At 32.9% G+C, this 27,509-nt stretch overlaps 1 protein-coding gene across 1 annotated transcript in view; it reads right to left on the reverse strand.

Annotated features, from left to right (window-relative positions):
- Positions 1 to 27,231, reverse strand: part of LOC121254558 (putative UPF0481 protein At3g02645) — a 33,342-nt gene extending 6,111 nt beyond the window's left edge. The window contains exons 1-3 of the mRNA XM_041154653.1: positions 27,152 to 27,231; positions 13,439 to 13,453; positions 8,733 to 8,752 (exon numbers count right to left, since the gene is read on the reverse strand). Coding sequence (XP_041010587.1) covers positions 8,733 to 8,752; positions 13,439 to 13,453; positions 27,152 to 27,156 — 40 coding nt within the window. The 5' untranslated portion in view covers positions 27,157 to 27,231. The remainder of the gene's footprint in view (positions 1 to 8,732; positions 8,753 to 13,438; positions 13,454 to 27,151) is intronic.
- Positions 27,232 to 27,509: the final 278 nt, after the last annotated feature.

Here is a 27,509-nt window from a genome sequence, read left to right on the forward strand (position 1 = left end):
CACCCAAAACAACAAAAATAATCCAAAAAAAAAAACAAAAAATAAAATCAAAAGATAAAAGAAGAAATGAGCTTTATAATATAATTTATGGTTCATTGCAAAATTAGTACATGAATTTTAACGTTTTTGTAACTCAGAGATCTCAATTTTCAACTTTTGCAAAATAGATTTATACACTTCAAGAAATTTACAATTCAATACCTCGGTTTATTTTACTGTTAGAACATTAATAATATGATTGACATGTGATATTTATGAAAAATACTGTAGTCACAAATGGATTATACAAAGTAATCTCACAAATTAATATGACTTAATATGACTCGTCAATTTATAAAATTATTTTTATTATAAAGTAAATCTAATACATCATATCTCAAATTACAAAAACAATTCAGGTATTAATTTCACAATTATTAGCCCTAAAACTTAAGTGCTTTCAAGTTACTTCTGCGAATTCTTATGTCTATACCCGGAAAGAGAAAAGGGGAAAAAAAAAAAACAAAAAAGGCCTACTCACGTGGCCAATGAGTAAATGCAGTGGCTGTTTGAAATTAATGAAGATAATATAATTTTTTAATTGTAGAATTTTATCAAAAAGTTTTTTATTAATTAGTAAGCATATTTAAAATTATTAAGATAATTCTCAATGTTATCTTTAAGTGATTTTAAAAAATAATAAATTTAATTTGTAATTTTTATAAATATACTATATAAACCATAACTTTATGCCCTTTTTTTGCAGGAGGGGTGGCTCCCGCTTGGCCGTTTTCATCTTCTCATTTACTCAGGGATGGCTTGGATTTACACCCTAGGCCATGTAAGAGCCCTTTCTCACTTTTTTTGTGGCTCTACTCTCTACAGTCACCGCTGGAGCTCCAGGGCTCTACAGTATATTTTATTTTATATATTTTTTTAACACATTTAAATATTTTTAAAAAATTTATAATATTATTAAAAAATACTTATTTAATTATTAAGTAAAACGAAAAAAACTACCCAACAAGAGCTCCCAAGCTGGAGCAGTAGCATTTCTCTTTTTTCATTATTATTTTTTAAAAATCTGCTCCACAAACTCTACCCCAATGTTACCCATTACATAGGTATTCTAAGTCTTTCTGTTTTTTTTTTCATCTATTAAGGTTCCGTTAGTTTGACAGAAAAGAAATAGAAAGGACTTTGGCCCTAAAAATCTAAGAAGCATTCTAAAATAATTGAAAAAAAAAACAAGATATTAGAAAAATCTTAAAGGTTTATATAAAACTTGAAAAAAATTAGGAATTTATAAACACCCAAAAAAGTGAAAATAAAAGGTGAAACATTAAATAGGAAGTAAAAGAAACTTTACAAAAAAAATATATATTAATTGAATGCTTCAGCCGTAGAATTTATAGATGCTTCATATGTAGACAGAGACGTACGTAGATGGAGAAAAAAGGAAATGGAACTTACTTGCTAATTTATTGCTCAACCTGCAGATGATCGTGTTTCGGCTGAACGGAAAAAGTCTGAAAGACAGGTCACAGATTATAAAGATGCAGCCTGCTGATGCACCACATCAAGGGAACGTTGAGTCGTTGACTTAGCCGTAGACTCTGGTATGCCTAGATAGCTGTGTGACATCTCCCCGAGGACAGATCAAAGATGTTCAGTGCAAACAAATATAAAATAATATATTTTCTTTTTAAATTTTGTGTACTATTTTCTTTCACTTTGTTATTTATAAATTAAAAAATAATATTTTATTATAAAATGTGTGTGAATCGAAAAAGCCTATAGGATAGATTATAAAGATGCATCCTTCTGATGCGCCACATGCAGCGGACGTTGTCTTGGACGTAGATTCTTCTATGCAAAGCCAGCTGTGCCATGTGTGACATCTCCCCGAGAACAGATCTAAGATGGAAAGTGCAAACAAATCTACAATAAAACATTGGGTGGCTCTACAGCTACAGTTGAGAGCCCAGTTGAGAGCCCCGCAAGTGTAATTGTTGTGTGTGTGTGTGTTTTTTTTATATGTATTTTTTTAATATTTTTTTAAAAAATAAAAAAATATAACGTCATTAAAAAATAATTATTTAATCACTCAATAGGCTGGAAGGGGAGAAATAGTCATTCTCAGCTCACTGGGGCGACTTGGGCTCGATTAGCATTGTACAGAGCCCTCCGTAGTATTTTGATATGGTTGTACGACGGTTGTATGTACATCCATGACGGTGAATGGAAAATAAAGAGAGATGACGTTAGGATTTATGTGGTTCGGCACTAGGCCTACGTCCACAGGGTTGGAGAGGAGAAATTTACTATAATATTCTTGTTTATAGTGATCTCTCATATCTCACTGTACCATGGTGATGTTGAATATACATTTACTGGAGAAGAGACATTCGCTAGAGCTCCCATATTTTGAGGTTGAAGGAGCGGTCGAACAGGAAGAAGGAGAACTGAAGACAAAAAAGAAGAAGAAGAAGATCTCGGAGAAGAAGAACCTCCACCTCTATTTGTATGAATCATTTTTCACGCGTGAGCGCCCTATAGGTAAAAGCCAAGCCTTTGCATGCCTGACCTCATCCTCCCTGACAGACTCTGCACTCACATTACTTCTGGCTCCCCCAGCACCTACGTTACCTCCTGACTTTTCTTGTCTCATTCTTGTCTGTAGTTTCTAATTCAGATGGGCTAGGCCCCGTGGCTCGCCTGTAGGGGTGTAACCGGTCCGATCCATTTTGGACAAAATTTATGACCGAACCGGTATGTTCTGGTTTTACATTTTTCAAAACCGATTACGCTCCGGTTATCCTCCTAAACCGGTATCTTCAGTTTTACCGGTTTTCGGTCCAGTTCGGTCCAATTTTTCAGTTTTTTAAAATGTAAAAATATATAATAAAGTGTTATCTCTTATGATAAAATGTTATGAATAATTTAATATATATTTTTTATGTTTAAAGCATATGATTAATTAAATTTTCATCTTTAAGATTAAACTTTTATTTTATAAATTATAATAATATTATTGTATATATAATTATATTAATAACATATAATCAAACAAATTACAAATGTTCATATTTAAGATTAACATTTCATGTTATAATTTATAAATTATAACATGAAATTATTTCATATATGATATATAATTATATATATTATATATAAAAATTTAATATATAATTATATATTATATATAAAACTTATATATATATAATATTTTGTATAATATATAAAATTAATTTTTATATATATTTTTTCAACCTGTCCAGTTCGGTCCGGTCCGGTCCCGAAAACTACGGAACCGAAACCGGACAGATTCTGGCCGATTTTCAAAATATAGGAACCGGTTCCGGACCGGACCGGTTCAAAAACCGGACCAACCGGTCCGGTTCGGTCCTATCCGGTCTGATTTTCCAGTTTATCGGTTTAAATTTACATCCCTACTCGCCCGTATGGACTTCTTTATCCTCCCCTGGGATTCACTGAAACCATCTTTGTAAACTCATTATTTTTGGGCAAATATATATTATCATATAATGAAATCAGTCACATCTCTATAATCTTTCACTGGGGCATGCATTTTAAAAACTTAATGACTCAACGTAATATAATTGTATATATAACTTAATTTTCATTTAATAAAAATACAATTGGAGGGGTTATATATATGACTTTATAAGAAAAATTCTTATTGTAATTTATATATTTATTTTTACAACCACACTCGTGCGATGAAATGGAGATCCATTATTTATTTTTTATACTTCTTATAAGAACGAAGTCTTTTGAAATTTTGGCATTCTTTGATTACTAATCATAATAAATAAAACGTATAGAAAGGAGACAGAGCATTGCGCAGAGGAAAAGCTCTTGTTTCGGAGAATTAAGATATGTAAATTAATATGTTCAAGGTTCTCTTTCGACTGCCCTTCTGTCAGATTTATTTCTAAAGAACGTGGGCATTGTGAATGTCCAACTCAAGGTATCACAACGTGAAATGCAAGTAAATCGAATTTGCCCCTAGTTTTACCTGCAGTAAATTAGACAAAACTATGTCTACTCATCAGAAAAGAATCCCTAGTATACATCTATTATGTATGCAACCTCAAAACACCACTCCGAATGTTTCGCTCCGCACCAAAACCAACTTCTTTAGAATAATTTGTATGGTATTCCCTCACTTCTTCTTCCGATAAAAAATACATCCCGACCTTTGGTTCTTCGACATGAGTATTTCTACCTTCCCTTTCATTCTTGTCCAAAATATTGGCCTCGTTATTTTCAACATTTGCTTCCATTCTATTATGGAAAGCAAATCAATCTAGCCAAAAGAATAAACACCATTTAGTTTTATCTTATCCCCTTATACGAGGACATCAAAGTCATTAATATAAATGTATTAATACTTAAGGAGAATATAACATATGCCATTGTTTAATGTATACGCAAATAACATATATACTAATAACTTGTTAAGATTATGTTGGCTTAATTTTGGGTAACTGAGAGATATTCTTTCCTATATTTAGGTGATTTGTAATTCCTTTGAATATTAAGGGAATTATTTAAGATCTTTATTTTATTTTCCTTTAATTTAGGATCTTAATTTCTGAATATTTGCTCTTTTAAACTTATATATAACAATCTATTTTTTAATGTGATATACATACGAAGGTACAATTTTCTCACACCTTGATTTTATCATGGTATTAGAGCAATGATCTTGTTGACTCTGTAGATAATTATGCCTGATCGAGGTCTATGCTGGCTCTTTTTTTGCAAGACTTCGTCAAATACTCTTAGAGGAAAACAAATTGTGGAGTGGATGATGCTTTCTTTCCATTAGATGTTTTATGGTTATCTAAATGAATTATTTGCCCTAGAGGACGAGCTTTCCAATGAGGAGGTATGTCGGTCAATGGTCGAGAATACAACTCCTCCTTATCATGGAAGCAAGGCTATCAGGCAGGTTGACTGCAGAACATTCTTTCAGATGTTAGTGTTGATCAACATCGATCGAGCTAGATCATATTGTGATTGCCAAGAGGCTATTCGATTGATCTGCCCCTATATTATATGTCCCAAATTAGAGATAAGTCTAAGTACTTTTTTGGAAGTAGTCTACTATTTGCATTGACGATCTCTAGACTACTTATATCTGTGGGAGTGGAGGTCACATCTTTTGAGTGTTGGCAATCACAAACCGGTCTTATAAATATCTTCACATTGAGCAAAAGTGAGGGTCACCTCCATACTAAGCAGCAATCGGAGCCTGCTAAGGGCACGAGTACTGACGTATTACTACCACCGTAGCAACTAGACGTACATATGAGATCACTGATATTGTGCACATAGAGGTTAGTGTAGCATTATTGATATTGTTCGCACAAAGATACGTGCTGCCATTGTTGATATTCTGCCAATAGAGATTCATGCGGCAATTCCTAAATTGTGGATGAGCCTTGTTGTTGATATTGATTGGAGCTTGATGACTCTCATTGATTGACATATAAACACGGTGGATGCTCGTTTGAAGGAGACAAGGAGATATAACTTATTGTTTGGACTATGGGCATGGAGTAAAATTAATTCTTGTTTTGTAACATGTTATATATTTTAATATAGTTTTTTTATCTAGTTAATGGTTTTACACAATGGACATCTTGTACAAATGTTTACACATGATCTATTTTTATATTTAATGAAACCAAAACGCTGCAAGTTCGAATGTCCGCTCAAAAGACAATATTTCGGTTCCAACAATTAAAGTTCAATGCATCGTGTCCAAAATATATGCAATTCTTTTGCCAAAATGTCCATTCAAATTACTATTATACGTTTCAGTAGAAATTTATCTTAGTTCAAACGGTCGACCATCAGTTTGAATAGTAAATCTGTTTGGGGATGATAGATAATTTTTGTAGCAATTGGATTTGTTAGATAATTTTTTAACTGTGTTTAGAACCTAAAAACATTCAATTGACTGTATGAGTATGAAAATGGTATGAACTTTGTTGTGATTGCTACAAGTAGATTTTATGGTAATATATACAGGAATGACAAATTTGACACAGGAATTTGATCAATATAAATTAAGGGTTCTTGATCTTTACAACATGTCTTTCAAGTTATTTTACATACACTTTTCAATATTTAACTTTGTGTAGCATCTGTATGTGATGTTTTCATTTGCCCTTGAGATGCAGCTACTCAAGCAATATTGCAGAGTGGCAGAGAGATTGAATTTTATAAAGCTATATAGAATGGAGGGTTTTGTGGTAAATTGAATAAGGTCGTTTCAGCACTCTAGATCATGAGAGTTACCAAACACATGAAAATTATTTATTTTAACTAAAAATTTCTATAAAGTAGTGTACATCAATTTATGATCTGCTTTATCTCTAGATTACTTGAATGTTATTTTTTATTCTATATTTATTCTTTTTCATATATTTCTTCTAAATACTAATAAACTTGTAATATATATGCACAAAACTTTTAGTTTTTACAATATCTCACCATATAGTATTGTGATTGCAATTTAATTATTTACCCCCAAAACAACCAAAATAATCCAAACAAAAACTAAACATAAAATCAAAAGATAAAAGAAGAAATGAGCTTTATAATATAATTTATGGTTCATTGCAAAATTAATACATGAGTTTTAACGTTTTTGTAACTCGACATCTCAATTTTCAACTTTTGCAAAACTGATATATGAACTTCAAGAATTTACAATTCAATACATCTGTTTATTTTATTGTTAGAATATTAATGATGTGATTGACACGTGATATTTGTGAAAAATACTATAGTCACAAAATGATTATATAAAATAATTCTATAAATTGACATGATTTGATATGATTCGTAAGTTTATAGAATTACTTTTATTGTAAAGTAGATCTAATGCATCAAATGAAACTACATCATTTGTAGGATTAATTTTGTATAATCTATTAATTTTTACTTTCTTTTTTCTTCGTCAATTTAAAAAAAAAAAATCATACCATCATTAAAAAATTTTATTTAATCATTAAGTAAAAAAATAAAAAAAGAGAGAAGAAGAAGAAGAAAAAAGAAAGAAGGTAAAAAACACCCAGCTTATGCAGCATGCAGCATTTCTCTTTTTTTTTTTTTATTATTATTATTTTTTACAAAATCTGCTCCACAAGCTCTACCCCAATGTTACCCACAAGTTTAAACTGGTATCACATTACATAAGTATTCCAAGTCTTTTTTTTCATCTATTAAGGTTCCGTTAGTTTGACAGAAAAGAAATAGAAAACTGACTTTGGCCCTAAAAATCTAAGAATTCTAAAATAATTGAAAAAAAAACTAGATATTAGAAAAATCTTAAAGGTTTATATAAAACTTGAAAAAAAAAATAGGAATTTATAAAAACCCAAAAAAGTGAAAGTAAGAGGTTGAAACATTAAATAGGAAAAAAAAGAAACTTCTTTTAAAAAAAATAAAAAAAATATTAATTGAATGCTTCAACCGTAGAATTTATAAATGCTTCATATGTAGATATTCAACCACTAAAAAACTTGGCCGTAAAGTTAATTGTGTTTAATATATAGACAGAGACGAACGTAGATGGAGAAAGAAGGAGATGGAACTTACTTGCTAATTTATTGCTCAACCTGCAGATGATCGTGTTTCGGCTGAACGTGAAGAGTCTGAAGGTCAGGTCACAGATTATAAAGATGCAACCTGCACCACATCAACTGAATATTGACTTTAGCCGTAGACTCTGGTAGGCCCAGAAGCTGTATGACATATCCCGAAGGACAGCTGTGAGATGTTAAGTGCAAATAAATATAAAATAATATATTTTCTTTTTAAATTTTGTTTACTATTTTCTTCCACTTTGGTATATATAAATTAGAAAATAATATTTTATTTTAAAATGCGCGTGAATCGAAAAAGCAGATCCGTAATAAATTGACATGAAAATTAAAAATTAAATTAAATATTAAAATTAAATTATTTATTATATTTGATATAAAAATTTTAAAAATTTATAATAATAAAATAAGATAAGATCAAATTATTTCATTATCTAAATGAAATATAAATGATATATTATAAAAATGCAGTCTTATGAGAACATTAGTAGCGAATTTAACAAAGTTTAGGTAAAATTTGGTAAAAGAATTCACTTTTATAAATTTAGGTAGTCACTTTTCAATAACACCAAATAATAGATTCTCTAAATTTATCACTATTTTATTAAAATATTTATTTTGATATTCATTTATTTTAGTAAGTATAAATTAATCATTTTTGTTGCAAAACAAAAATAATAATGATGATAATTGAGTGAAACCATCTTTGTAAACTCATTCTTATTGGGCAAATATATTATCGTATAATGAAATCAGTTAATGACTTTTAATTTTAAATAAAAGTGAGTAACTTGATTAATAAAAATTAATGATCTAATTAGATGCATTAGTTTCAATAAATTCAACTTAATATAATTGTATATATGACTTAATTTTCATTTAATAAAAATACAATTTGAGGGATTATATGGCTTTATAAGAATAATTCTTATTGTAATTTATACTAGTCGTACACTCGTGTGATGCAAGGGAGAACCATTATTTATTTTTTATACTTCTTATAAGCACGAAGTCTTTTTAAATTTGGCATTCTTTGATTACTGATCATGCTAAATAAAACGTATAGGAAGGAGACAACATTGTTTGGGACTCGTGAAGACAACATTGTTTCACTTAAAATGGTACTTGTGAAGACAACATTGTTTGGTAATTCATGCCCGTGTTTAGCTTGCATTAGATGCAAGTAGAGAGAAGTAAAAGCCCTCGAGCTGCCCAAGCTATGGATGATTTTAATGAGTGTATTGATACTTGTGGCCTAGTGGAACTCAACTACCATGACAATCCTCTGTCTTGGTGCAATGGGTAGGAGGGGACTGCTCGAAAGTGGGCGAGACTTGATCAAGTTCTTATGAATATGGCTTTTTTGGAACAGTCCAATATGGCGGAAGTTGAGTATATTAAACGGAAGTCTTCGGATCACAGTCCCATGGTGGTGAGATTATCACGTATTAATATGAGGTATGGTCCCTTTCCTTTTCGATTTCAAAAAATGTGGTGCTCTCACGATTCATTTCATAGCCTAGTAAAGGAGATATGGGGGCAGCCTGCGTAAGAATCAGGTTTGGTGAAACCAGTGGCAAAGTTGAAGTGTCTTAAGATGGAGCTGCGCACTTGGAATAAAAATGTGTTCGGACGAATTGAAAACAACATGCAGGATCTTGAAGCGAGGCTTGCTGTACTGGAGGCCCAAAAAGTTCTCTATATATTTCCATAATACTTCCTCTGTACAATACAATGCTACAAGTATATATTAGAATATATTTTATATTCTAAGCTATACAGATTTTGCTCTTGTAATTAAGCTAACGTGTGAAGGAAAGAATTCCTTTCCATCCCACTTCCTATAATTACTCCAATTTTCCTTTAATATACAACTCACGCCAACACTCCCCCTCAAGTTGATGCATACGCATCCTTCATGCACAACTTGATCAGTGAGTTGTGGAAATCTTTGCTTGACACGGCTTTGGTCAGTATATCTGCAAGCTAGTCCTCAGATTTGACAAATGGGAACCGGATTGTATTGGTCGCTAGGTTATGTTTGATGAAGTGTCGATCAACCTCTATGTGCTTAGTTCTATCATGCTGAACCGAGTTGTGTGAAATGTCTATAGCGCTTTATTATCACAAAAGAGGATCATTTCAGACTTGGGAGCAAAACCAACTCGGCTAGTAATCTTTTCAACCAAAGAAGCTTACACAACCCCTTGGCCATTCCACGAAATTCTGTCTCTACACTAGAGAGTGCCACCACCTTTTGTTTCTTACTTCTCCATGTCACAAGGTTTCCACCTACAAATGTGAAGTATCCTGACGTTGACTTCCTATCAAAGATGTTCCCGGCCCAATCTGCGTCTGTATAGCCATCAATTCCCACATGATCATTCCTAGAAAACATGAGCCCTTTTCTTGGAGAATACTTCAAGTACTTTAGTATCCAAATTACAGCCTCCATGTGTTCTTCACTTGAACAATGCCTAAATCAACTCACTACACTTACAGCATATGCAATATCTGGACGAGTATGAGAGAGATAAATCAATTTACCAACTAACCATTGGTATCTTCCCTTGTTAGTTGGTTTCTGGTTTGAATATACCCCAAGTTTATGGTTTTGGACAATTGGGGTATCTACTGGTTTGCACTCCAACAGTCCAACTTCAGATAATAAATCTAGGACATATTTCCTTTGGGATAAAAAGATGCCTTGGGTTGATCTGGCAACCTCTATCCTAAGGAAATACTTGAGCCCACCTAGATTCTTGATTTCAAATTTACTAGCCAACTGCCCTTAGAGCCGTGAGATTTCTTCAATATCATCTCCTGTAATGATCATATTGTCGACATAGACAATAAGAGTCATGACTTTGCCTTGCTGTTTTTTGACAAACAAAGTGTGGTCTGTGTTGCTTTGTTGGAAACCATATTTCTTCATTGCCAAGCTAAATCGCCTGAACCATGCCCACGGCGATTGTTTTAACCCATACAAGGCCTGTTGCAACTTGCACACCTCATTAGTTCCCGTGGTCACTGAGTAGCCTAGAGGGATGTCCATATAAACTTCTTCTTCAAGTTCGCCATAAAGAAAGGCATTTTTCACATTAAACTGATATAGTGACCAATCTAAGTTCGCTGCAAGAGATACTAACACTCTAACGATATTTAATTTAGTTATTGGTGAGAAAGTATCTTGATAGTCTACACTATATGTTTGAGTATACCCTTTTGCCATGAGTCTCGCCTTGTATCTTTCTATAGATCCGCCAACTTTGTGTTTAATGGAAAACACCCACTTGCACCCCATTGTTTTTTTCCCTTCTGGTAATGGCACTAGGTTCCATGTCTTGTTCTTCATTAGTGCCTCAATTTCATCTTTGATTGCCTAAGTCCACTTTGGGTCTTCCAAGGCTTCCTCCACCCTTGTTGGGACATGACGCATAGAAATGCTATGCACAAATGTCTTGAGAGGTTCAGTCAGCTCCTTTGTGGACATATAATTGGCAATAGGGTATCTTGATCTTCTTTCCTCAATGTCTAGTGTGTAATGGCTTGGAGGCTTGCCACGATTGTGCTTGTCAGGTAACTCATAACCAACAGGAGATGCCATGATATTTGTCTTAAAGGAGCTTACCTTAGGATCATTCTCAGGAGTTGGGTCTTCGGGTACTGTAGAGGGGGAAGAAACTGCCGCTTCGTGATCACTTCCATGGTGTTTAGTAGCCGAAGAAATATGCCCTGCTTGCCTATGTTCATGAGCATTTTCATGGTGTTCAGTAGCCAGAGAAACATGTTTTGGTTGCCTAGGTTCCACTTGTGTTTCAGATAAGCTCGGCTAGTTTAATTCCATCCAATTTTCCTCTTCCTGTTGAGGCTCCCCTTAAAAAGGAGAAGTGGGGGGAAAAAAAGTTTCAGTTTCCATGAAGGTGACATCCGTAGTAATATAGGTGCGATGAGAAGTGGGGTCATAGCATCTATATCATTTTTGATGAAAAGCATATCCCAAAAATAAGCACTTACGAGCACAGGGATCTAGCTTAGTCCTCTAGTTTTTATGGAGATGAACATACGCTACACAACCAAACACATGAGGTGGGAGCATCAATACTACAGGCACATGAGTATAGGTCGAGAGGGCTTGTAATGGGGTTTGGAAGTCCAACACCTTATAGGGCATTCGGTTGAGCAAATGAACTGCAGTGGTAACGATGTCAGCCCAAAAATGAGTTGGAGCATGGGCACCAACTAAGAGAGTTAGAGCGGTTTCAAAAACATGTCAGTTTTTTTGCTCAGCAATGTCGTTTTGTTGAAGGGTTTGGGAGCATGAAGTCTCATGAATAATGCCATGTTGTTGAAAATACTCACGAAATTATTGGTTGACATATTCACTACCATTATCGGATTGAAGGACCTGAACCTTAGCGGAAAATTGGTTTTGCACCATAGCATGAAATGATTTAAACACTCCTAGTACTTCACCTTTATGTTTGAGCAAATAAAGCCAAGTCATGAGGGTACAATCATCAACAAACAATACAAACCATTTGAATCTGAATACAGTACTAATTGGGGAAGGACCCCACACATTAGAGTGGATCAATGTAAATGGAGTATCCTTTTTATTCAAACTTAATGGAAAAGAAGCCCTATGACTTTTTGCCAATATGCAAGTTTCACATTGAAAATAAACAATTTTCAACTGAGAAAACAAAATCGGAAACAAATGTTTCATATAGGTGAAGGACGGATGTCCTAACCGACGGTGCCAAAACCAGAGTTCCTTTTCTTTGACACCAAGAGAATGTTGCATATGATGTGCTCGGCCCACACTCAAGTCTTCCATAAAGTAGAGTCCCCCCTCTTAGTACCACGCCCAATGATCTCCTTCGTTAGAATGTCCTGGAGAAGACAAAAAGTAGGGTACATTAGCACAATGCAATTAAGATCAAAGGTCACTTGGCTCACAGAGAGAAGCTTATGAGATAAGGATGGAACAAGTGGAGATACTTCTTCTCAAGCTCATCATAGTCCTCCCAACTTGCCTTGTCCCTTGATGTTCCTTCCCATAGGATCAATGCTTGCCACTCTGCTGAGTTTCTCCAATACTCTAATGGCCTATAGAACTTCTGGTTCAGCTTTGCACTTGCGGTCTTTCTTATGGATTTTTGCCCGAATTTCCTAAGTTTAAAGTAAACATAGTCGCCCACTTGGAAGGTCACGGCACGCCTTCCTTTATCATGGTACTTCTTCATTTGACTTTGAGCTTTCTTGAGCTCTCGTTTAACTTTGGCCAGTGCTTCGTCCCTATCGATCAACTCCTGCTCCACTTCATTGTTCCTAATTGAGCCCTTCTCATAGCTGACTAAGAGTGATGGTGGCCTGCCATATACTACTTCAAAAGGGCTTTTGTCAATGGAGGAGTGATAAGTGGTGTTATACCAGAATTCAGCCCATGGGAGATAATATACCCATCTCCTTTGCTCCTCAAAACAGAAGCACCTTAAGTATTGTTCCAATGTCCTATTGACCACTTCGGATTGGTCATCCGTTTGTGGGTGATAGAAGGAACTCGTCTTGAGTTTGCTGTCTTGCAACTCAAAGAGCTGCTTCCAAAATGAACTCATAAAAACCCTGTCCCTATCTAACACTATTGTCCTTGGAAACCCATGCAGCTTGACAATGTTATTAACAAAGGCTTTGGCCACCGACTTGGATGTGTAAGGGTGACGTAGAGGGATGAAGTGGGCATACTTACTTAGTCGGTCTACTACTACTAAAATCACTTCATGTCTTTCACTAACGGGTAGGCCTTCTATAAAGTCCATTGCCAAGTCTTCCCAAATTCTGTTTGGAATTGGCAACGGTTGGAAAAGTCCCGCTGCTGGCCTTGCATCATACTTGGCCTTTTGACAAATGTCACACCCGGCCACAAGTCTCTTGACACCACTCTTGATCCCCTCCCAATAAAAGAAATGCTTCAGGCAGATATAAGTTCTCAACCATCCCGAGTGGCCACCTTTTTTGCTATTATGGAATTGATCAAGAATCTCTTTTCTGAGATTGGGAACATTCGACACATATACATAATTCTTGTAAAAGATGAGACCATCTCTAACTTGGAAGCCTACAACCCCTTGCCCTTGGGCATCGAAGAGCTCAACAATCTCAAGTGACCTTGCATCTAATCGGGTAGTCTCTCTGATCTTATCACATACTCTCCATTCAGCCCCACTCAATGTTAAGCTTGATGACTCCTCGTCGTCCTCAACTGCCTCAAGTAGTTGTCTGCCTTCCCTTCGGCTTAAGGCATCAGCCACCTTGTTTTTCTTGCCCCGTTGATAGACTATGTCATACTCAAAGTCTAGCAACTTGATAATGAACTTATGTTGCTCAGGGGTGACTATTTTCTATTGGAATAGATGCCTTAAGGCTTTCTAATCTGTGATGATGGTGAATTTGTGCCCCAAGAGGTATGGCCACCACACCTTGACAGCATATACAACTGCTAACAACTCTTGGGCATAGGTACTCTATGTCTTCTTCATAGGCCCGAGTGCCTTTAGCGAATCGGACTGAGATGCACCAATCTGGGGTTCATCAGAGTCCGACAACATGACGGGCGAGGTGAGGGAAACAAGGTTTAGGAGGTGTGGGTACCAGGGCTCGGCTGTGATACCATGTCAAAAAGTTCTCTGTATATTTCCATAATACTTCCTCTGTACAATGCAATGTTGCGAGTACATATCAGAATATATTTTCTATTCTAAGCTATACAAATTTTGCTCCTATAATTAAGCTAACGTGTGAAGGAAAGAATTCTTTTCCATCCCACTTCTTATAATTACTCTAATTTTCCTTTAATATACAACTCACGCCAACACCGGCGTTAGATTTAAGATGAAGTGTAAACAAATATATAATAAAATATTTCCTTTTAGTTTTGTGTACTTAATAAATATAGAGAAAGGAGACAAAGCATTATCGTAGAGAAAATATATATCTTTTTTTCATAAATTAAGAAAAATGCTCTTTCGTTAAAATTACCTATTGAGTATTTTATTTTTATTTAATAGTTTAAGAAATGACTACTAAAGCAACTGTTTGTTCTTCTAATTTTTTTAATAATTAAAACTATTTAATATAAAATATAAAAAATAAAAATATCAAATATAGTAAAAGAAATGCCCTAGCATTCTCCTTTTTCTTAATGGACCACACGATCAACATGGTCTGACTTTGGGTGAAAGTCATTTTGGAACAGTAGAAAACACTTGATTTGTTTTTTTAGTTTATTTAAATTCATCTCATCTCATCTTATTTTATCTCATTATTATAATTTTTTAAAAATTTTTATACAAAATAAAAAATAATAATTCAACTTTTTTATGTCTTAAAATAAAAATAATCTTAAAAATATATTTTAATAATATTTATTTAATTTTTAATTTTTATTTTAATCTTAAATCAACTCAATTTAAAAAACAAATTAGGCATTATTTTCGAAAAGGACTAATATGAGACATGCCATAAATGGACCACATGATCTGTCTCGTTCGTGCCGCTTGATGTGAAAGAGCTTACTCAGCCCTCTCATTTTTGGATTCATCCGAACAAGAAATCATGTCCAGGTCCCATCTTTCACCGAAAGACAAACCATATTAGTCGTATGGTGCATTTTGAAAACAGCTGTATACTGCTGTCCAGGAAAAGACTTTTAGGTCAAGATTCGTTACATTACATAAAAAAAAAAAAGATTCGTTACATGATTGCGCATGATTTTGGATACAGAGAAGAGCATTGATATTCTAAATCTAAAATTTAATTAAAATCTTAATTTTTAACTATAATATTAATTTTCAAATAAGTTTACATTGAATTAATTATTTTAAAATTAAAATAATAATAAAATATTATATATTTTAACAACATTTTATAAAAAAAAAATCTTTTAATATTTTACAAATATACTCTATATATTAATTAATAATTTAATTTTTACTTAAAATTATTGTTTCTCAAAGCTTAAAATTATAATTTAATTTAATAAGCCATATCCAAGGCTTATTATTGTTATTATTATCATTCATTAGTCTTATCGATGAAAATTATCATTCGTCTCAACTAACAATGATGGCTGCAAATTAAAGAACGAAAATATATGCTGTCTTTCTATTCCCACCCCTCCACAGTACATCTTTCCTTTTTTTGACCTCTATCTATACAACAACATGGTTACCCTCTCACTTATCAACCCCATCGAATAAAAGAGAAAATGCAAACCCCTATGATATAATAAATTACAATTTTTTTTTCCTCAAACTCCTTTTGATCTTTCTAATTTCATATTTGCAAAGAAATTCGTGTTTTTATAGGTCTATACAAGCCGTATCCCATAAGGAAGTACTCCAATTGTATCAACATGGCATGAGGCTGCTCTTCTGTTACCATTGCTCCTCTATTCCTCGTTTGAGTTCCACAATCACAATCACAGAATACCAATCACACACTATTAAGAATACTGCCTCACACACTCTTAAGACTACTACCTAAGACTAATCACAATCACAGAATACCAATCACAAAAATTTGAATCACAGAATACCAATCACAGAAATTCGAATCATAGAATACCAGTCACAGAATACATATTCAAGAAATTGAAAACAATAACCCGTCAAAAATACAGATACTGCAGACATGAAATACCCTTGTGAAATACCTGAGTTCGTCGAGGGAATATGGCATTGTTGATCTCGACAGTCTAGGGCAAAAATCATGGCTGGAGAGAAGTCTAGATACTCTATGTTGTTGATGCCTTCGATGGGTTCTCTGCAAATGGAAAGGAAAAAAATTTGGAGGGAGGGAACGAAAAAGGCGTGGGTTGGTCTGCAAATGGGTTCTGAGAGTGGAAATGAAAAAAAATTTGGACTTGCATTGGCAGAGAGAGGGTGCGATTTGGCGATGGTGCAGAGAGAAGACGAAAATGGGAGGGAGAAACGAGAGAGTGCGATTCGGCATGAGAGAAAAGGAAGAGAAAAAGAAAGAAATGGTGCGATTCGGCGAAGGTGCGATTCGGTGAGGGTGTGATTCGGCGATGGTGCAGAGAGAAGACGAAAATGGGAGGGAGAAACGAAAGGGTGCAATTCGGCGTGAGAGAAAAGGAAGAGAAAAAGAAAGAAATGGTGCGATTCGGCGAGGGTGCGATTCAGCGGGTTGAAAAAGACGAAGTTAAAGGATCAATGTGCTAGGAGCTTTCGGGAGAAGAAAGGAAAGACGAGGGAAATGGGGCTATTCGGTATGAAGAAAGAGAAAAGAACGAGAGAAAGGGAGATGGAGGTAGATGAAATAATAAAATATTGATTTCCATTATGAACAGTAACTCGTCATGTTTGGAGATGACTCAAGATTTACTGTAACTCAAGTCTTAAACTTTGGACCATTGGCTAGTCTAATGTGGAGGTTTTTTCTCACATCTAGCTAAAATTTGGACTTGCATTGGCATTTGGCTAGGCCATTGCCAATACTCTAAGCTTAGTATCCATTTACCTATTCTATACTATTTTGTGTATATTTAATTTTAATTTTATTTTTATTGTTGTTTAACATTCTTAATCATTAAAGAAAAACTTAAAAAATATACAATTTTACTAATACTCATTTTCTTTAATATGGCAAAGATTTTTCAAGAAAAGTATTTCAAGAGGAAATCTTTAATGGAGGCTAAACTAGGGAGGGGTGCATCTTTAATCTGGAGGAGTCTGTTTTCAGCAATTGAATTGTTGAAAAAAGAGTTAAGATGGAGGGTGGATAATGGCCAAAATATAAAAATATGGGGGCATAAATGGTTTCACTCTCCAAAATCTTTCTATGTTCAATCTCAAGTTAGTAGGCTGGATCGAGATGCAAGAGTTAATGAGTTGATTGATGAGGAGAATCACAGTTGGAATGAGCAGTTAGTTGCTGAAATGTTTACTGAGGAAGAGGCAAAATAGATTTGTAATATTCCTATTAGTTTCCTTGGAGGACCAGACAAGAGGTATTGGGGTTATACAGGTGATGGAAATTTCAGTGTCAAGAGTGCATATCATCCTACTCTAAATCAGAAACATATGTTGTAGGGAGAGGCTTCTGTATGAATGGTTTGGAAAAGTGTTGGAAGAAGCTTTGGAAATTGGAGGTTCCAAGGACTGTGAAGAGCTTCATGTGGAAGGCTTGTCAAGGGCTGTTACTAACACGTCAAAATTTGTATAAGAAACGGGTGGTAGACAATCCAATTTGTATGGTTTGTAAGCAAGAGGCTGAAACAGAGATTCATGTGTTATGGAGGTGTGTAGCGGCAAATGATATCTCGAATGATGCAACAAGTCCAGTGTAGAAATGGAATGTGAATGAAATGAATTTTTTAGAGCTTTGGATAAGGTGTACAAAGACACTAAATGATGTTACTCTTTGTTGGGTAGCTATTATGTTGAGGAAAATATGGTTACGTAGGAATAATTTTACGTTTGAAGGTAGAATGACTGATCCAAAAGGTCTTGTACTGGGAACTAATGAGCTGATGGAAGAGTTTAAGATAGTGCAAGTGAGAAGGCATGAATGCCAGCAAGGAGGAATTAGTTCCAACAACACTAGAACATGGAAAACACCATTAGCAGGTTACATTAAGGCTAATTGAGATGCTGCATTACATGAAGATGTTCAGGAAATGGGTATTGGCGTTATAGTTCGGGATAGTGAAGGAGAAGTTCTGGTTACTTTCTTCGCTAAAAAAACTTTTAATTCTAAACCAGTGCTAGCCGAGTGCTTGGCATTATTTAGAGCAACGGTTTTGTGCCATGAACTTAACTTAAGCAATGTAATTCTTGAAGGTGATGCACAAAGTGTTGTGAAGGCAGTCAATAGTAAAGAAGAGAATTGGCTTTGGTTTGGGCAAGTAGTGGATGATATCAAAGAATTGCTTAACAAAAGACAAGATTGGAAGGTAGTATGGGTACCAAGAGCATGAAATGGTGTTGCACACAAATTAGCTAAGTTTAGTTTTAATTATAGCAATGAGATTGTAATGATCGAGGAGAGTCCTGAGTTTATCTCAGGTAATGTCTTGTTTGACAAATTCTGTAATTGATATGTTATTATTAATGAGAAGTTTCTTTTAAAAAAAAAAAGTAAAGAAGTTTTAAAAAATAAAACGAGTATTAAAAATATGGTAAAAGAGTAAAAAGGTGTGTATAACCCTTGTGTGTAGAAGAGGTTCTACATAGGTTGAATCACCACACGTAAGATGATTGCATGTGTAAATGGTGTTCTACACGGATTTTTTATAACGGTACTACTCAAAGGTGTAATAGGTTTCTATCTCCACCTGAAAGAGGTCGAATAATGAATTTGGAAATCCTCAAAGGGTAGCTTGAGACGAAAACATAGGCAATGGGGTTGAACCTCGTTAAAACACTGAGTTTACTTCCTTTTACCTTTACTCTTTATATTTACTACTGTTTCGTATTTTGTTAATATTTGATATTGTGTATTTGGTTTATAATTGCATATTTTTAAATACAACACAATTCACCCCTCTTATGTTAGTCATCTGAACAACAATTGGTATCAGAACAATGGCTCTTTTATCAGATTGGCTATTTTTTAAGTTAAGATCTTATGGTTAACATTGTATCTACATTTGGTGAAAGTTAATCTAATAGTCGACTTCCACCATTTTGCAGAGACAATTACATATTCTGGAAAGCTAAAGTAAAAATTTTCGTTCAGCCTCAAGGTTAAGAAATTTTGAAATGCGTTGCAAATAAAACCTTATATGTAAACAAAAGTTGTTGATGGAGTAAAAATAAAATAAAAAATAAAAAATAAAATAAAATAAAATTCGATCGTGAAGACGATTGAATTATAACATTGAATTCAACGACTATAAATCTCCTCTATAATGCTCTCAATGGGAATAAGTTCAATAGAATAATGACTTGCAAAAAGGTAAAGGAAATTTGATATAAAGTTGAATGTTACTTATGAAGGAATTTCGCAAATCAATGAATCAAATATTTATATTATTACTAATGAATATGAAATATTTAAAATGAATGATAATGAATCTATTTTTAGTATGTACACTCATTTCACTAACATCATAAACAGTTTGACAGCTCTCGACAAAATCCATTCCAACATGAAGATAGTAAAAAAAATTTCAACTCTCTACCAATTCGCTAGGAATTAAAAGTGACGATGATTCTTGAAGCTAATAACCTTAAGAAACTCGAAGTAGATGAACTCATCGGGTCACTTACCACTCATGAGTACACATGGAAAAGAGGAGGAGAAGAAGCAAGCAATGGAGAATCTATAAATTTGTGTCTTATGACTAAAGATAACCTTGAGGTAATAAATTTTAACAATATTGAAAATCTTTCGTATGAAGAATTGCAAAATATCTTAGAAGAGGTATATGAGAAATTTGAAAAATTGGGTGTCAAATATACTACTTTAAAAAAAAAATCTTATTTAACAAACGATATTGATGTTTTAAGAAAAGAAAACATCATTTCGTTGAAAAGAAAGTGACTGATTTAGAAAAGATTGTTGAGAACATTACAAACGGAAAAAGAAATTTTAAAAAAATTCTTGGTAGTCAAAGATGTGTTTTTGATAAGGCAGGCTTGAGATACATGTCAAAACAGAAATACAAACCTCATAAAAACTTCTCTAATAATCATTCTAAATCAAAGTCCAGTATTCAAAATTCTTTTGATAAAAGAAAATTTTTCAAAGAAAGATACTATTACAATCACTCAAGTTCTTTGTATATGTCACAGACTATTTGCAATTTTTGTAATAGAAATAGTCATAATTATCATGCATGTCCTACTAGAAGAAAACATACAATGACTATTAGGGTCATATGGATATATAAAAATCTTATTTCTTCTAATACTAATAAATGAAGGATCCAAAGAACTTGGGTACCAAGAAAAACTATTTTAATTGTTTTTGTAGATATGCATGAAGACCTCCATAAGCAAAAGCAAATGATTTTTAGATAGTGGGTGTTCAAGACACATGACGGGAGACGAGGCTAAATTCATTGATCTTACATCTAAAGAAGAATGACACGTGAAATTTGGAAACATTAAGAAAGATCATTCAAACTTAATGCAAGATGCAACCAAATAGTGAAAACTTGTGAAAGATCATCCAGTGGAACAAATTCTTGGAGAACCTTCATGAGGTGTAAGTACTCAATTATCTCTTAGAAATATTTGCAATCATACTGCTTTTTTATCTCATATTGAACCTAAAAATATTCATGAAGCACTTCTTGATGAATCTTAGATTCTAGCTATGCAAGAAAAGCTAAATCAATTTGAAAGAAATAATGTTTGGATACTTGTTCCTAGACCCAAAAATCATACTATTATTGGAACAAAATGGCTTTTTAGAAACAATAAAGATGAGTCCGGAGTCATCACTAGAAACAATGCTCGACTTGTAGCCTAAGGTTTCAATCAAGAAGAAATAATCGATTATTATGAGACATATGCACCGGTCTCAAAATCAGAAGCTATTCGAATGCTACTTGTTTTTGCTTGTTATAAAGATTTCAAACTTTTTCAAATGGATGATAAAAATGATTTCTTAAATGGTTTTATAAATGAAGAGGTATATGTTGAGCAACCTCCAGGTTTTGAAAATTATATTTCTCCAAATGATGTTTTCAAGCTCACAAAAGTACTATATAGACTCAAACAAGCCCCTATAGCTTGGTATTTGAGATTCAGTGATTTCTTTATTAAAAAAGGTTTTTCAAGAGGAAAAATCGACATAATCCTTTTCATTACACATGAAAAGGATGATATTCTTTTGATTCAAATTTATGTGTATGATATAATATTTGGTATTACTAATGAAAATATGTGCCAAGTTTTTACTAAGAGTATGCATGAAGAATTTGAAATGAGTATAATGAGAGAAATTAACTTCTTTCTTAGATTGTAAATCAAGCAAACAAAAAGTGAAAAATTCATTAATCAATCAAAATATATCATAGAGTCACTCAAAAATTTTGGGATAGCGAAGGAAATTGGAACACCAATAAGCCTATCCACCAAACTTAACAATGATGAAACCGATAAGTCAGTTGACTCAAAGTATATCGATGTATGATTGGTAGTCTATTATATTTGTTAACATAAACATGATTAGAAGACAAATAGGAATAATACATGCCATGAATATCTATTAAGTATTTTTATTTTATTATCTCAAATGACTTACAAAAACTTGAGACTTTTAACCTCATTTTTCAAGCGTTCTTGTTCTTTATATACCAACATTCTATCTTTATCTAAAAGATTAGGCAGTCGAAATGAAGAGTTAAACAATGATTTTAAATCCTTATTCTTCTGCTTTAAGTGTTCTATTTTTTTGTTAGACTCGTGAGCAAGTCATTGAAGTAGATCAATCTTCTCGTTAAGTTTTTCAACCTCACTAGACAGCCAGGAAAATGCGACAATGGACGATGAGTATCGAGTACCGAGACTCACATGTTCATAAATGACATTATTATCTGACTTCTTAGTCAGATCATTCTCATGCTGCATCATGGCACCTATGGTAGATGCAGAAATAACTGGTGGCTGAAGTGTAGAATACCTCATATAGTGATTAAGGGGATTGTTGGAAGAAGATTGCTGAGCCATCGCAAAAAAAAAGGGGGGGGGGAAGCTTAGAGAGTGAGAATGCAGATGGACTATAGAGAGTAAAAAACATTTTATGTGAATTAGATGAAACTCAAGACTGATTTTATAAAGAGAGAAGTGAGAACAAGACAAGCTATCATTTCTTCAAATCTTACCTAGTCAAAAATTACAAGATATGTTGGACGCATGTTGTCAAAAGTTATTTAACTAAGCTAGCGAGATTAACTGCAGATTGTCCCTATTTTTCTCTTAAATGCTGAACCTATGTTGTTATCTGCTGATATTGACTTTGTATTTGAACTCTCTCCAAATCCAACTCCTCTATTCGTTGTTGCAAGTCATAAGCATACTAGTCCGCAAATTTCTTCAACTCATTGTTTTCTTGCTTTAATCTTTTATTTTTTTTAGTTTTATTAGCAAGCCTTTAACGCAACTCAGATATTTAACTATTAAGCCGATCAACCTCACTTACCCTCGCCCACCCTCGCAGTAACCTCTAAGACATGGTTGTAATAGAGACAACATATTGAACACTGAGTATTCTTGCTTCTGTAACAACTTCAGAATCAATCCTACTAGAAAAATGCATATATGCTCCTATCATGGTGTTGACGGCCTCATGAGAGAAAACTAGTGGTTGAGGCATAAATGGTCCTTGATTCAAATCTGTAACATTAATGGAAGAAAGTTGTTCGGTTATACTATCATTCTGGATAAACAAAAACTAGGTCAAGGAGCAATGTGAGAAATATTTTTTCGGGAGTATTCAATGGGTGAAAACGATCTTTTTAAATAGAAACTGAAAGCCTTCAAATCTCTATAAAATCTCATTTGTTAACAATATCAAGCGATTTAAATCTCCTTCTACAGAGCTAGGCCTAGGCTTTGCAGCACTTCTCGGGACTCGGGTGGCTCAAGGCTTTGCAGCATTTGTCGGGACTCGGTCGTCTCCAATTATTCAGCTCTCTACAAATGCACCATTTTCGTCAGTCCATATGTTACTACGATTCCTTTTTAATGATGCCAAAGTGGGAGAAGTTTTAGAATAAGAGCGAGAAGTTTTAGAATAAGAACATTAACAAGTTCTTGCCAATGCTTTGCTTTAAATTAAAATCCCTTGAATTATTAAGCGTCATATATGCTTAGAATTATGTTTATCTATTGCTTGAAAAAGTAATGCACATTCTTAGGGGAAGTTTAAGTATTACTACAAGCTTTAGAATTCTACTAAGTATTTGTCGTCATAAAAAATGGAGATTGTTGAACCCAAGGTTTTAAGTTTCATCTAATTATATATTTACATATGGATTTTGATGATAACAAATGAATTTAAGCATAAATGAGTTTTAAGCTTAAGTTGTATACACAATTGAGCCAAGTACATCAATGAATCAAGTAGAAGCAAAAAAATAAAAAATAAAAAATGAACAAGCTTACAAATAAAGCTCTTAGAGTAATTTTGTACAGCTCTTGATAAAATTCGAAATTGGATTAAGGCTCAAAATTAATATTTTCTCATAAAGTATCAAATTGCATTTTTCACATGTGCATGACATATTTGAAAATCAAATATTTGAATTTTGAATTTTTAGAAGATGATTGATTGTCATCTTTCACATATGTATATTTTGTTTGAAACTTTTTAAAAGTGATTGATGCTTTTTTTTACATATGCAAAAGGTAAATGATTTTGTTTGAAAAAATTGAAAAGTAAATAATGTTTCTATTGTCATATGCAAAAAGTAAAAGATTAGGTTTGAAGATTTTCAAAACTAATTGATACTTTTTTTGACATATGCAAAATGTAGATGATTTTGTTTGAAAATTTTGAAAAGTAAATTATGCTCATTTTGTCATATGCGAAAAGTAAAAGATTAGGTTTGAAAATTTTGAAAAGTGATTTATGCTCTTTTTAACATATGCAAAAGGAAGATGATTTTGTTTCGACATTTTTAAAAGTAAATCATCCTCAGTTTGTCATTTACGAAAAGTAAAATATTAGGTTTGAAAAACTTGAAAAGTGATTGATGCTCTTTTTGACATATGCAAAAGGAATATGATTTTTTTTGAAAATTTTGAAGAGTAAATCATGCTCATTTTGTTATATGCAAAAAGTAAAAGATTAAGTTTCAAAAGTGAACAATGTTATCTTTGACAATTTAAAAAGGGTAAACTTTTATTTGAAAATTTTGAAAAGTGAGTGGTGCTCCTTTTTGACATGTGAATCTATTTAAATTTGAAAATGAAATCTCATATGCCTATAAATAGCTCAATTGGGATCTTCAAAATTACCACAACATACAACAACAAAAATATACGCACATGTTTGCAAATTTTGCAACATTCATTCAAAATTTTCAATCTCTCTTCTCTAAATATTGAGTCTTAATCCTTGTTCATTTTGAGAGATATATCGTTTGCGTTGTATTATTCTTATTTCACACATTGTGAAGTATTTTCTGATAACCTACTCACTATCAGCTCTTTATCTGTAAAAGGATGTATATAATCATTGTGTGTGTAGAAGGGGTTGTACACAAGTTGAATCACCATGTGTAAGGTAATTGCAAATGTAAAAGGTGTTCTACACAGATTCTTTGAAACAATATTGCTTAAAGGTGTAATAGGTTTCTATCTCTACTTGAAAGAGGTTGAATAGTGAATTTGAGAATCCTCAAGGGATAACTTAATGCTTGGATGTAGGAAGTGGGGTCGAACTTTGTTAAAATACTGAGTTTACTTCCTCTTACCCTTACTCTTTATATTTACTGTTGCTTCATATTTTGTTCATTTTTATATTGTGTATTTGGTTTATAATTATAAATTTTGAAATACAACTCAATTCTCCCCTCCTCTTGTGCTAGTCATTTGGACAACATCGGCATTTGTCATATGGACTATGCTAGGGTGCGTAAGTGCATATTGAACATTTTTTTAAATATTTTTTTAATTATATTTAAATATTTAAAAAATATATGAATTCACTAATAATTATTTTTTTAATTATTAAAAATAATTAAAATACCATAGAGACATATTTAGGTGCACGTTGAAGAATCATCCAAGCATTTTTCTAGTTATATTAGTCTTTTCTCATAATAAGATTGGTAGTACTTTTTTGAAAATGTAATGTTATATACAATTGTTGAGTCTAATATTGTGTAATCACTTAAAAAAAGAATAAAATCTATTATAAAAAAACAAATTTTTTTTTATATAAATCTAATATTTATTTATTTATTTTCAAAATAACCATACGATATTTACATATTTACTATTGTAATTATTATTTCTCAGAATTACTTTTCAGACCAATGTTCTTTGTATGGCGGCGTAACATGTTCCCCTAACAGGTAAATTATAAAGCGTAAACAAAAATATAATAAAATATGTTCTTTTTTAATTTTATTCACTATAATAATAAATAAAATATAGGAAGGAGACAAAGCATATTACAGGAAAGATCTTGTTTCCAAAAATTAATGTTATAGGTATATGTAAGTTAATATGTTACAAAAAAAATCCTAATTTTGTTAGGGATGGGGCATGATATGAGAGAGAGAGAGAGGAAAATAGCAAAAAATAGAAGATTGGTATTTTTTTAAGGAAAATTGTCAACATTTATTTATTAGAAAAACTTACATATATGACTGGATACATTATGGGATGTCCCCATATCAAACATGACATCATAAACCAAAATCATGTATTTGGAGCTACACCAATACACTATTTCATATTGTAACTAGGTTGGTTTTCATTATTACTGAACTCTATACAGATAAACATCTAAGAGATATCATTCTCTGTTAAATAGAGACTCAACCACACCCTTCATTGAAAGAAATGACTCAACCTCTACAGACAAACATCCGAGAGATGAACTTTTTTTTTTATTTTAATAAACAATAAGGAAATCATAAAGGAAAATAGTAAGATAGATGTAAAAAAAAAAATGAAGGATTACAGTTTAGACAAATTCCGGTAGAGTTTGAAATTTCTAACAGTCCTTTAAGGCAACACACTTGTCTCTTTTCATTCATAAATGTTAGATCTGAAAGGTTTGGTAGTGGCAAGTCCAATGATTTAATGCGTGTGTCGAGAATAGTTGCCGGAAGAGTTGGTGTATGAGAACCGCACACGGTGATATTCACAAAACCATCACTTTCATCCAAATGATTTTCGGCCTATGAATCTGTTTGTATCATGCGTATCTCTTGATAGCTGTTGAAAAGCTAAAAATAAAATTAAACAAAATAAATCTTGATAGATAAATTGAGTGAATAGAAGAAGAAGAGAAGGAGAGGAAGGAGGAGGAATGCCACCTCCCCTTCTGGCTAAAATCATATATGAAATCCTTAGTTTTTTTAAAGAGTGGGGTAGGGGAGGCGCTCTAAAGCACTATGTATGCGTATAATATTAATTTGGAGTATTTGACAAGAACCTGCTAGCTAGCACAAAATCACTTTTTTTTTCTTTTTTTTTTTTATCTTCTTTTTTTTTTTTTTTTTTTTTTTTTACATTTTTTAATATATTTTAATATTTTTTAAAAATAAAAAATATATCAATACACTAAAAATAACTTTCTAAATCATTAAGTAAAAAAAAAATTTAATATATGAGCAGTCAAAATGAGGGGGCAAACTTAGACGGCATATTAGCATTTTTCATTTGACAAATGGGATATATTGACGGACAGAAGGCTGGTGTTGTTACTATGTTCGAAGTGAAAACTGAATAATATATCTTTTGGTAGCCAATTCCAATCTCTTGAAGTTCAATGGCATAATGTATTGTTGTCCAGCTCAAAATCTCAACTAGATCATCCTTAAATTTCATTGTTATATTGAATTCAACTCCAGCCTCCTGAAACTCTGAGCCAAACGGAATTGATTTCCAGTCTTCATTTTCAATCTTTGCCATATTGACTTAGAATCTAGGTTTTTGAAATTTGCTGGTGTACGAAATTGCCTTCCTCATGTTTTCCATTTTTGCAAGTAATGGAAGTATAGCTTCATGAATCAGACCAAATACGCACTTAAATACCTCTATCTTCTTGAGTTTGACTCATGCCTCTTGACATTCTCTGACATGATCTATTTTCATATCAAGTAATGAAATACTAATTGTTGCATGTATGAGACCAAGGAGATGCTCAAACTCTACGTTCTTGAATCTG

This window comes from Juglans microcarpa x Juglans regia, chromosome 1D, assembly GCF_004785595.1.
Source record: "Juglans microcarpa x Juglans regia isolate MS1-56 chromosome 1D, Jm3101_v1.0, whole genome shotgun sequence".
Taxonomy (NCBI): Eukaryota; Viridiplantae; Streptophyta; class Magnoliopsida; order Fagales; family Juglandaceae; genus Juglans; species Juglans microcarpa x Juglans regia.